Here is a 12,984-nt window from a genome sequence, read left to right on the forward strand (position 1 = left end):
GCTCATGATGATGAGGGGCTTCAGATCTTTTACCTTCAGCCTTAACGTGCACACCTTCTGTCTGTATTTTTAAATGTCTGCACCACATTAAGATGCCTGTCATTCTGCTAATCTGCAGCTTGATCAGCCTTGATATGAAAAATCTGCTGCCTGAATATAAATAAATAAAACACAAAAATCAGGCTTAAATAAAATCGGAGAATGGCAATTACAAAAGAGCCTTTTGGAAAAGGAAAGACAGAAGATGTAAATTTGGCGTCTGCTATCACAAAGTGCTATCTAACTTCAGAGCACCCGGCTTTCAGCTGGGATCAAGGTTGCACTTTGTTCGAGAAAAAAAGCAATTAAGCGCGCCTATTTTCATTACAAAAGGAAAGATCCATTTCGTCAAATTTCGGCAGTTCTGAAGACCGACGCCACAGTACAAAACAGCACCGAAGAAAAAAAAAAAGAAAGTGTAATTTTGATGTGAAGATTTGTAAAATCATCTGTATACTAAAGAGAGCTCACTGCCTGTCAAGATAATGTGACATGAAACCATCTGAAGGCAGTTTGCTGAGAGAATAAACTCTGGTATAAAAGATACTCGGGTATGCATTCTATATTCATCCCAGACTAGAGACACACACACACACACCTACAACCATAGATATTAATTGCATGGAGGTTTACCCTCACCTGATTCATAACTTCTGTTGAACCAAACCTTTAAAGCAAAGATTGATTTGATTAAAATTCTAAATATATCTTTTAAAATGAAATGGTACAATAGAATAAAACTAACCATTCACCTTACAAATGTAATCAGATCAAGTTTTGACACATTTGTCTCTTGAATTCATCAATAATCCTGTTCAGCTTTATATTTGTTACAGTCCAGTGAGACCAGATTTGTCTTGATTACTTCTGACAGATATATTTGAGAACAAAGCATAATGAGACAAAAACTTGTCTATTTTATACACAGACATTTTAATGCTCAGTCCTGCAGCACTAATCCATCTATTCAGATTGCAGGGAAGAAGCACAGAATCACAGATTTCTCTCACCCTTGCCACCTCTTTCAGTCATCCATCCAATCACCAAGTTGTTCCCAAGCTAGCCAAGAGACAGTGTGTCCTGTGATCGCTCTGGGGCATTCTCCCAGTGGGACATGCCAAAAAAAAAATCTTTGAAAGCGTTTAGGAGGCATCCTAATCAGAAGCGCGAACAACCTCAACTAGCTCCTCTAGCTGTTTTGCAACAGATAAATGTTAAAAGAAATTTAAGTCATTATTTGGTTAAATAGCTCTGTGATGCAATGGTGACATTTAGTCATCCTTTGAGGATCGTTGTTAAAGGGGGCGCCTGTCTCCCTTTCAGTAAGTAAGTAAAATATTCATTTATGTATGTTCACCCCGTGTCTGTGTGGGTTCTCTCCGGGTACTCAGACTCCCAAAGACATGCAGTTAGTGGGGTTAAGTTAACTGGTCATTCTAAAATGGCCCAGAGATGTGAGTGGTTGTCTGTCTGACCGCCCTATGGCAGCTGGGATAAGCTCCAGCATAATCATCACTTCCAGAGAACTGTTGTTGATGCAGGACAGTTTATGTTTTATACATGATTCCCTTTGCTGTGGTTCGCCAAGATGAACTCTTTCCTGGCACAATCATTTCTCTGGGCTTCATACTGGTATGCGCCTTCTGGCTCCAAATGCAATCTCAACAGATGAAAGGAACATAGATGCAGGTTAGAAACCCACTAGCCTTTTATGTGCCATCAAAAGAAAATCGGAAACACCAGAGCAAGCGGTCGCCCCTGTCAGTCAGTCAATAAATTACTTCTGTACAACTCAATATGACGGCACTAAACACAAAACATTTTCTCAGAAGTAGTGAAATGCACGTGTATGTGAAGACCAATGAATAAAAATCCTTTAATTTAAAGCCCACCTACGGTCAATGGCAAACACACAAAATGCAATCTTTAAGATTTAAACAATAATAAGCATCTCAAAGCTCTTTCTTCCTACATGTCTTCCTACAGGCATCCTACATGATGCCTGTCATCAAAGTGAACAAAAGCAATGAAAATCTATTTCTAAAGATCAGTGTGTGATTAAAATGGCACTAAAAAAAACCCACTGAAGTACCAATAAAAGGCTGACCGGTCTGGTGAAACAAGTTTTAAGCATTTCTTTGAGAAAAAAAAAAATTGTTAGCAGTTGGAGTCAAATCCATGACCTTACATTTCACCATTCTTTTACTACCTGGCTCAGAAGCAAATAATGCACAACGCAGAATACACACACACACACACACACACACACACACAAATACCTGCAAAACAAGAGCCATCGATCTCTCTTTGGACAGAGAACATATTTAGTCAGCACGGCAGCCTTGTGGAAACCAGCGTGGCAGCTGGTTCCTCAACAGTGGACGGGAATAATGAGCAGGAAAGGGTCAGCCAGCGATACTTAAACTGCAGTTTCATCAGTCGATGATACACACCCAAGCAAGTTGGTGCTTACACAAACAAAAGGCTGTTTCACTAAAGCTGTGTTTTCACTCTATACTCCTTCAATTGAAGTATGCAGCCCGGTGGATAGAATCCACCAAAACCACAATCAGGCAACAAATGTACAATAAAGTAAACTTTTCAGATACTAAATAGATTGTGAGGCATTTCACAGATTCATGAAAGGCAAGAGAGAGCTGAGGATGATGTCTATAAACATGACTAACACACAATGACAATAACAACATAAAGCTTGATCACAGGTTCACTCATGAAGATCCGTAGCAACTCGTCTGCCTGCGATGCTGGTTGTTTGAGCTGCTTGTCTATTCGGTGTCAGACTTCATTTCATCACTTCCTACCAGTGTAGGTATCTGACCATGTTGACCCTTTTTTAAAAGAGATTGCTTGGACTTTTGGACAAGGAATGAACCAAAATTCATCTTCATGTTTCTTAAACGGCTACAGGAAATGTTCGAGTGTAGTGAGGTTCTACTGCATGGATTTCTCCTCTTTCCTCTGCATCATTGCTTTACCTAACAATATAAAGTTCCTTGAGACAACTGTTGTTGTCGTCATTTGGCGCTATATAAATAAACTGAAATGAATGGAAAATTTTCCCTGCACTATGAGTCATAATGTGTTCAGTAAAAACATGAACACAATCTGTTAGTTCATGTCTGACCTTCCGTGTGGCTTAGATGAAAATCCAAGTAATTTAAAAAAAAAAAAAAGAAAAAGAAAAGAGAAGAAAGAAAAAAAAATACACACACAAATGTTTCTCTGCATTTTCCCTGGTGCCACAAATCTAAACATTAATGCATTTCTATGGGGCTGTATGTATAAGATCATATGTATATGAGAAACTAATGACCTCAATTTCTTCCTGAGGCATCTCCGTACACATACATACAGTACATTCTTGCTTTAGCAAGAGTGGACCATTATTATAGCGTTAGGTGTAATCAAAATAAAAAGTAGAGCATTTCAGACTTTGTATATCATCATAATTAGAAGCAGATGTGACTGTTTATTTAAGGAACATTTCAAGGTGTGATCAAAAGCCTCGACTGATGTCAACCTTCCCAAAAATGGACCTTTACAGACTACAGTGGAACTAAACACAAAGGACCGTCCTGATGCATTCTGGGAGACTGAAGAAGTCACTTGGATGAGTGACGAAACGTTTCTCCCACAAAAAACGCTACGTCCAGATGAACAGATTAAACTTTTGGAGGTAAACACAAAGGAACTTAACTGAAGTTAAACGAGTCACTTCCTGAGCTGTGAATCTACATTATTTGTTAGACTTAAGACATTAAGTAGATTAGAATACTGTAAAACTAATAAACTCCATATAAATGTTGGGGACGTTTTCCTCAACATTTCTCCATAACAGTAAATTTTGTATCATTCTTATTTGAATCTATGTGGTCATGAAGTGTATATTTTTTTAATATTGTATTTCTACTGTATTGTGTTTCTAAAATTTATTTATTTTTAATCTGAAGACTCAAATAATTATTAAGAAAAATCTGCACTGCTACTCAAAACTTAATAGCTGTTCTAAGATCAGCACTGTTAAGAGGTAAAAACGAGATTTCTACTAAATATTTCTACTGTGCACATTAATGGCGTAAACTATCATAACCAAAAATAACTAAAAATTTACATTCATGCTATCAGAGCTATTTGACTGTACGTTAAAACTGTACATAAGCTTCTGAGTCTGAAAAGGGAAGCCAGCGCTGGAGCGTCTCGTACCTGCATTCTTTCTGACGGCCAGCAGGTTGCAAACAATAGTTCAATTAGTAGTACAAGCTTTTGGCTCCTTTGATCTATGACCTTAGAAAAAGCTTTTCTGATGAGTTTATGGACTTAGATCCTAGTTTCCACCTCATTTTGTACATTATAATCCCCTTTAGTATCAAAAATCTGAGTACATCATGGTAAAAATGGGTGTACAGTTTCTTTAAAGGTCTCAGTTAGATTTACCGTCACACCTGGTTTCAACATGGTGACAGCCAAAACACAAAACACACCAGCTCGAGGCTCGAATGAAAAGGTGGCTCACTCCATCGATCGTGGCTCAAGAGTTGGGAGTTCGCCTTGTAATCGGAAGGTTGCCAGTACGAGCCGCGGCTTGGACAGTCTCGGTCGTTGTGTTCTTGGGCAAGACACTTCGCCCGTTGCCTACTGGTGGTGGTCAGAGGGCCTGGTGGCGCCAGTGTCCGGCAGCCTCGCCTCTGTCAGTGCGCCCCAGGGTGGCTGTGGTTACAATGTAGCTTGCCGTGATTGCGTGTGTGAATGGGTGGATGAATGGGTGGATGACTGGATGTGTAAAGCGCTTTGGGGTCCTTAGGGACTAGTAAAGCGCTATACAAATACAGGCCATTTACCATCTTTTATCTAGTGAATAGTGAACATGCGCTAGAGCATGAAAATGAGTATCAAATTCCACGAAAAAGGCCAACAATCAAAATATTTCACTCTGAGGTAAACGTGGTGTGCAACTAGTCAACTAAACAACACTGCTGTCACAGGACCGTGCCCCTAGCATGAATTAAAACCGTGACATTAATTTTTACGCTATATAACAGCTACTACATACACACATACTGAGCCACAGATTTGCACGCTGCTTCGTGTGGTTTCACTCACCGGTACTTTGCATGAGTATGTCTCTTAGATTTCACTGCAGGAGTTTCAGTATGAATTACGGCCTGTATGGGCTCTCATAGTGTAATGCTGACATGCATTAATGTGAGAGCAGATGTATTACAGTGACTGAGTGCAGAGCTGTAGGTGAGTCTGCTCCTCATACATCCACTAATGCCGCTGCTGTTCAGAGGTTTAATTGGATATATGCAAATCCAGGGAAACTTTAAGAGAAGAGTAGAGGGATTTAAGTGCATTAACGGCCTAGGAGTGCGGAAATGAGAGTGCAAACATACTGTAACTCGCATACAGTACGCGCATTAGTACACAAACAACTCTCTCCATCTCCCTCACACACAAGATTAGAGGATAAGGCTGGCATTAGTTTTATCTTTTTTCATGATTAGCAGCAAATCCCATGAAAAGACCGAAGCCACCGATGAATTCCCCCTAAGTGCTGTCTGTGCAGCCGCGGTCTATCATATAGAGCTCCGCTATCATCACAAACATACACAACACAACATAAAACTAGATTTTGTTTAACACAATTTTGTTTCCACCTCATAAGCAGGCGGTACATCCATGAGCATGCTCAGTGACGCTTTCCTAATATAGAAGTATTCTTCAAATGCATTTGCAGTTATAGAAAATTGCATGCCACATTCTTCATAATGAAGGAATATGCACAAAGATGTAGATCACATCTGGACAACTTATAATTATAAGAAGGATAATATCATTTAAAAATAAGATCAAATAATCTCTGCATACATTGTTTTGCACACGCACAATGCATTTGAGCTGCACTGCAAAGAAGATTTGGGTTTTAATGGGCCACTCAGCTTTCATAGAGCACGAATAAGCTGTGAGATAAGGACGGCATAAAAGGAACACTGCAAAGTGAAGAACAAAGGTGCAAGACTTGCATAAATTTACTCCTCTTGACAACCACCACTGGGCACAATTTCTCTGTTGCACAGCTGGCCACTGGCACCATAACAAATCAACAGTTTGGGGAAAGGAAGAGAGCCAGAGAAACAAACGAGGGAAAGAGACTTCACAGTCACATTGTGCTACTTCTTAAAGGGTGCATATGTCCAGCAGGGAGGGGAATTGGCTGAGGCAGATTTTCAGACGCATATGAGGAGCCGAGCCTGCGAGCGAGGAGGTTGCCGAGGGCTGCAGGGCAGCTGGGAAGAGGGCTCACAGTGTGAGGGGAATGACATGGGCCACTCTCTCTGTAAAGCTGGCCTGGCAGAGGGGAATGGGGTCTGGCATGCTAATCAACCACTTGAGGCAGGAGGAAGGGACAAATACTCAGATGTTGTTTCTGTTATGATCATAAACAGCTGATGTGCCACTTTGATGTGCACTGTCTGAGTCAAACTTCATGTTCAAACGGCTAATGAAAATATGGTGGCTGTCACGGCACGTAATAAACACTTTCCTCATATTCATGTTGAACAGCTGTGTGAATGTATAAATATGACTTTCTATCCTAGTCTGCAAAAATAAAACTGTTAAACATCTGTTGTTGTTTTTTTTTTCTGGGGAAAATATCAATAATAAAAAACAGCTGAGTCCAAATCCTGCAGCTCACTTGTGGTTTCTCCCCATTTTAAATTTTTTTTTTTTTAAACCCACACTTTTTATTCTTGGCGTACTTTGAGCTGTCAAAATCACAAGCGAACGTATTCTTCTTGAAAGTGTCCTCGTGCTACAAAAATTATAACAGCCATGGATGTCTAGGGACATAAAAATCTGTGGGAAAATCTGTTCAAATCTGGTTTGGCCTTTAAAAAATTCAGTGAAAATATGTAACGAGAATTAACAGCTCGGGTTTCTAAGCCTCTGTTTCTTTGCAGGTTGCACTGATTTTTAACCTTGTCCGCATCAGTTGCCATCAGTTATTCATTTCATCCCATTAGATCAGGGTTGTCAAATTCATTTTACACTGATGTGCAATTTTAACAGTACGTCTGAGTTTTTTCTACCTAATAGAGAAATGCTGCTTTACTACATTGAGGAAATATGCCTGAAGTAGAAAAATAAATAAATAAATAAAATTACAGAAAAAGTTCTGGTAGCTGGAGGTTTTTGTTAATTCATAGAAAATGTTCTTTTTTATTGTGGACAAACTATTTAAAAAAAAGAAAAGTCTGTACAGTGAAAAAACATTTTAATGTTTATCTATCACTTAGTTACTTTAGTGCAGTATGAATGGCCATGGGGGACTTTATCAGGAGGACAAGCTGTAAAACTTATGAAAATACATTTAGAAGTCACAAATCGATGCCGTCCTTCACAATTTCCAGTGGGCCAGATTGGAGTCTTTGGCAGGCCGATTCTGGCCCACAGGCCTTATGTTTGACAATCGCTGCATAAGATGTAAGTTCAAATATCATATACATTTATAAGTTATGACCAAAAATGTGCCGTGTGAAATGACTAGGCCAAATTCTGAGCAGTTCACCTTTAAGCCCCAAAGAGTTTGGGACAAAAACCCTTAAGCCATAGCTTTTGTAAGCACAAATGCATGAAAACCTCCCAAAACCAAAACGGGAACCTTAAAAAAACTGAAGGTTCTGTCATAATCTAAATGAAGAAATATCTCACTATGGTTGCCAGACATTGGGGGGGGGGGGAAAGAGCTATTTTAATTTCCCTTCCTGTACCGAAGACAAATCATTATGATGCTATCTCACTGATGTCTACTCGGGCTATTTTTAACAATACTGCTGTATTGCCTTTGATCCTAAACCATAGAAACATCAATCAGAAAGCTGCTGGGTGAGAGTGCATCAGCACTTATGGAGAGGCACAACCTGAGACTGCAGTGTAACAGGAGGACGGGGTCTTTGCCGGAGCTTCGGAGACGAAAACGCTTTGATTTCAACTTTCTTATTTTACACTTCTGAATGCCCGCTCACGTCTGCCATTAATTCGTGTTTTCAGGGTAGGCTGCTGGATTACAGACACATTTGACCCTGAATTTGACATTTGTTAAATAATTTGAGAGGGTTAGCGATCACACAATTCAGGCACGTCTTCATGTTTGCAGCCAGGAACAGGGTGAAATTACCTGGCGGTTGTGTTAATGGGCTCTGTCAAGTGCACTACAGATCCAGATTAGACATAATTGATCTAGAAATGGCTATGCTTGGCATGAGCAGGAGAGCCTGAGAAAACAAACAAACAACACTGTTTCAGAAAGAGATGGACAGAGAGTGAATCGTCACAGGAGATGTGTGGCAGTAGCTGTAGCTGAGGTGTATATCCTGTGGGTGGAGGACAGGGAGTCTCTTTGAAAAAGCACACTGAAATATTGGTTTTCTTCAGATTATCTCTGGATGACAACACTGCTTTGTCTGCTTACATTACCTCTCCACTCTGCTGACAGAAATTTCTATACCTGACAGTGTGTAGTTGTTTCCCCTGTTTTTTTTTCCCTTTCCCTCCTGTGTTTCCTAGCTCCTCAGGTGCCTAGACACCATGCTCTGTTGCAGGCTAATTACCTGTGTCGCTCTGGGAGGAGATGAGGGGAGATCCCCAAGCAGAAGAGACAGCTGTCTTTGCACCTCTCCAAGCTACTGTAGGGCCCTCCCCTCTGTGCACGACAAGCGCCAATGTTACAGACAGAAATCATGTCAAGGCCACTTCAGCCTCCACCTCAATTAGAGCAAATCCGGGGAGGAAGAGTGACAGAGACTGCATTTCTTCTCTTGTTCTTTTAGTAATAGTTGTCTCCTTTTAAATGGATACGCCTTTTGCTCATCTTTTCATGAGACAACCTCCTGCATCAAGGCTCATGTCTTGAATTAATCTCCACATTTTTATATTTCACCACTTCCAGCATGTGATTCTGCATTTACAATAAAGAAATGAGTAAAGTTCAATATGTATTTCATTTCTATCATGTGGACTGTTTTTATCTCAATGTGCTTTGGGTGCAGACTAAGCTGCTATCTCTCTGCTGAACTGGACGAGATAACCTTTTTTGACGTTGCCTTTTAGAGCATTTTTAATGCCACCATCTGATAAGGCTTGCTTTGTGTTTAATTGTGTTAACAGCCGACATTATTATTAGTTTTTGCATCCTAATTAGCAGATATTTGTGTTTGTGTGGTTGACCCGTGAAGTCTGTAGTAGAAATGGGAGTATGGAGCCAAGTATCAATAGTACTGATACCAGTGTTGCTATCGGTATCAGACTGATACTAAATTGAGCTCACTTAGGCGTGCTAAGTTATTTTTTGGAAATAGAAAAATACATACCTCAAACATGCCCACTGAAAAATAACTGGACCTTTTATTTGTAGCCTGTAGCATAATTAGGTTTACCCAAAGTGCTTTAGATCTTATCTTAAAACTGACTCCTTATACTGCCAAATTTTCATGTCTTTGTATACGTGTGTTTGGCTACTCCAACTTCCTTCGAAAGACTAGCATGCTAGGCTAACAGATGTTTCTAAATTGGTTAAAGGGCTAATGTTAGCTGGTGATACTGTAGCTAATGTTAGCATTTAGCTAATATTAGCTACAGTATCACCAGTTAACATTAGCTAATGTTAGCTAAATGCTAACATTAGCTAATGTTAGCATTTAGCTAATATTAGCTACAGTATCACCAGTTAACATTAGCTAATGTTAGCTAAATGCTAACATTAGCATGCTAACATTCTGATGGTGACAAAATTGTTTTGAAAATTTACCAATTAGCACTAAGAGCAACCTGCTAACATTGACTCAAAACTACACATGAAAAGTGTGACTGTCAAAGCTGTGAAAGGATAGGTACAAAAGTTCACACAAACCATCTGATATTTGAGATGTTTCAGTCACACTAACAGGAAGTGCTGATAGTGCCACACTGGAAAAGGCTTTCTTGTACTGCCAAGAGACCTAGGTAAAAATATCATTAGGATGATACGCACCCCTGCCACCTAACAAAGTCTAGATGATAATTATGAATGCCTGTGCCATCTGTTGTTCTCCCATCTTCTTGGATAAACATTAAGAGACAGAATACTTATCATTACAGAAGCAGGTTTTCAAAGTTATAATTTCCAGGTAGTCAATAATAAAAAACAACAGATAAAAAAAGATAGAATAATTACAGTCTATATATATTTATTAATTCAGCATCTACTCTTAAGAAGGAGTGATCAGTGCATCTTTCAACACAAAAGAAAAAGACCACAATGGAGCATCTGCAGGGAAAGTAAAGAAGCGTCTGCCTAAAAATGTACCATGGGAGGATAATTGATTTGTCTGAGCAGGCCAGTAAATGGAAGATGCCAGCCAAAGTCGGCACACAATGAAGCCACCAGAGCACGGATGTTGCTAATCAGTTGTGTGATACAAACCAAAAGCGGGCTTCCCACTGTAACTGAATTCCCAATATGGCTAATATGCCTATCAGAGAGAGTGCTGAACATATGCAACAGGCCTGTCCACATAAGCACCACAGCAGGCCATGCAGTGATATTAAGCTCTTTGGGTGGAAAAGAGGAGAGTAGGAAATGTAAATAGATCCATGCCTGAGGGAATCTGTGGGAGTGCAACCCACAACGATCTGTCAATTTAATAGCGTGTGGGAGAGTAAAAGTACGGAATGGAGAGAAATGTTCTCCTTTTCTGTTCATTAATCGTCACAGAAAGGGATTGATGGATGTTCGGCGTCTGTCATGGCCAAATTTTAAAGGCTGTGGAAATGGAGAGGGAGATCTAAAAATTGCCATATTTTGGGGAGTTGCGTCCAAGAAGCGCTAATTTCAGTTCTCCATTATCTTTTCTCAATGACTGACCATTTCATTTGCTGATTACTGAAATGGTAAAAGTTGAAAAAAGAAGAAAGAAACTCAAATGTAAGCACACACTGGACGCACAAAATATGAGCTATATTCAGCTGTTTGGAAGAATCGTCCCTAACCCTAGCTAATGTCTCTTTGTGAGTCTCTTGCAGGACTCATGCAATTTTCAAAACATTTCTGATGCTGCTCCCAATGGAGACGAGACTGCGGTGATTCAAGCTGCCATGACACCAATTAGTGGGGTAAATAATGGCATGGAAAGCAGACGCATTCCCACAGCGGCTTTCCCACCTTACTGATCTCCCTAGTCTTTTCAAAGTGGCTTTTCTTCACAGCCTGAAATTTATGATGAAAGGGCTGCACTAACTCATCAGTGCTGTTGCCTCTTCCATACAACAATGGCTCGATAACCAGTGCATATCATCATCAGCCTGTCTGCTCTGGCATCAAGCCACTGCACTGTTAACACACACCAAAAAAAGAAGAAGAAGTAGTAATAGCAAATCCAGACTTGTACACAGTCATTTTCCTGAGCAGCCACTGTGAAGCCCGGGCAGCTCCAAAACACCACGCCACTGAGTAAATGTTCAAGCAGGCAGGACTGGACATGTCTGCTTTCTGAACTCTCCATACTACACCTCATCGCCGTGGCAATCAATAGTGTTGCTTTTAGATAAAACCAGTTCACCAGCCTGACTGCGAGACACGCTGTGTGTACACGTCTGTATGTCCTCTGTCATAGGCCCTTATGTCTGTGCAGCAAGTGACGAGCCCGTTATCACTCAGGAGTCAGTGAGCTGCGGCAGGAAGGAGGTGCACAAGCTGTAGAGATGCTGTCAAGCCCTCAGGCTGAAACAGCACTCTGCAGCAGGAGGAGATAGCTTATCTGTGTGTGGCCAAAGGTGATCAAAAACAGTGTGTGGGCAACAGCACTGGGATCGGGCTGCCGATGGCTCACAGAGCATCTAGAATGAACAACAAAGCATTTTCATTCACTTTTTTTGTTGTTTTGTTTTGTTGCTTTTACAAAAGAGCAGATGACTCCCGCACAGATACCCTCACATAAGATTTTTACTTTGTGTTAAATGCAAGGTTTATATTAACTTACCCATGCAGCTCCTTGAGAGAAAATGAGATCTTGAGGTTGTGTCCCAGCACGTGAAGGGCTGTGAGAATGTCGGCCCATTGCACCATCTCGCCTAAAGGACCTCCCTTCAGCACCTTGGGACTGAAGACATCCCCAGACTCCTCTGTCAGAAAACCCACGTGGACGAGAATCTGAATGCAGAAGGTAGAGGAGAAGAGTCAAGGCAAGAGAGGAATGGAGTTGAGTGCACCACAGCACAATGTTTTTTTAATGTAATGCGTGCAGTGTTTCAGTTCTGTTACAGTAGGGAACTGGAGATTTTTTTTTTTTTTTTTTGCCCCCATCAATTTCAACTTTTGCTATTCAGACAATCTCCTACACTGCATGGGGAATAACTGAAAGCAATTGTCAGAGCAATTTTCCTAGGTATTTTAAAATTTCACATATAAATGTATCCAGATATTAGGCATGGATCAGTGAGGTTACATTTTAAATACTGAATATGTAATGAATGAGGAAAAAAGGAAAGAAAAAGCAGGCTGGCTGCGTTTCCACACTAGGGAACCAATTCATTCAACTCTGCATGAAGCCGAGATAAAAACTGACCTGTGCGAGGATAATTAATATGCACAACGATGCACGACTTTTAAAACTGTTTACCAGGAAGCATAGCTTTCACAGGCTATTAAATATTTTCAACAGATGGCAGTATATACTTTTCTTTTTTTTTTTATTTCTCCATCACACGTGTTTTGAAAAACCTTTTTTTTTTAAAAAAGATTCACAGTAGATCACACATATGCTAGCTAAGTAAATTTACACATTGCAAGCATTGCTTTGTTTCAGTTCGCAGATTCCTTTATTGTCTCCTAAACTGCTAACACAAAACAGCTTGAGCCTTGAAACTGTTTAGCATGCAGAGCTGTGC

At 40.2% G+C, this 12,984-nt stretch overlaps 1 protein-coding gene across 1 annotated transcript in view; it reads right to left on the bottom strand.

The window, feature by feature from the left end:
• Window positions 1-12,984, bottom strand: part of mgat5b (alpha-1,6-mannosylglycoprotein 6-beta-N-acetylglucosaminyltransferase B) — a 67,690-nt gene that overhangs the window by 21,163 nt on the left and 33,543 nt on the right. The window contains exon 8 of the mRNA XM_084926393.1: window positions 12,078-12,247. Within this exon, the coding sequence (XP_084782519.1) occupies window positions 12,078-12,247 (170 nt within the window). The remainder of the gene's footprint in view (window positions 1-12,077; window positions 12,248-12,984) is intronic.

Source organism: Perissodus microlepis, chromosome 4 (genome assembly GCF_051167445.1).
Source record: "Perissodus microlepis isolate ML-2025 ecotype Zambia chromosome 4, ASM5116744v1, whole genome shotgun sequence".
NCBI lineage: Eukaryota > Metazoa > Chordata > Actinopteri > Cichliformes > Cichlidae > Perissodus > Perissodus microlepis.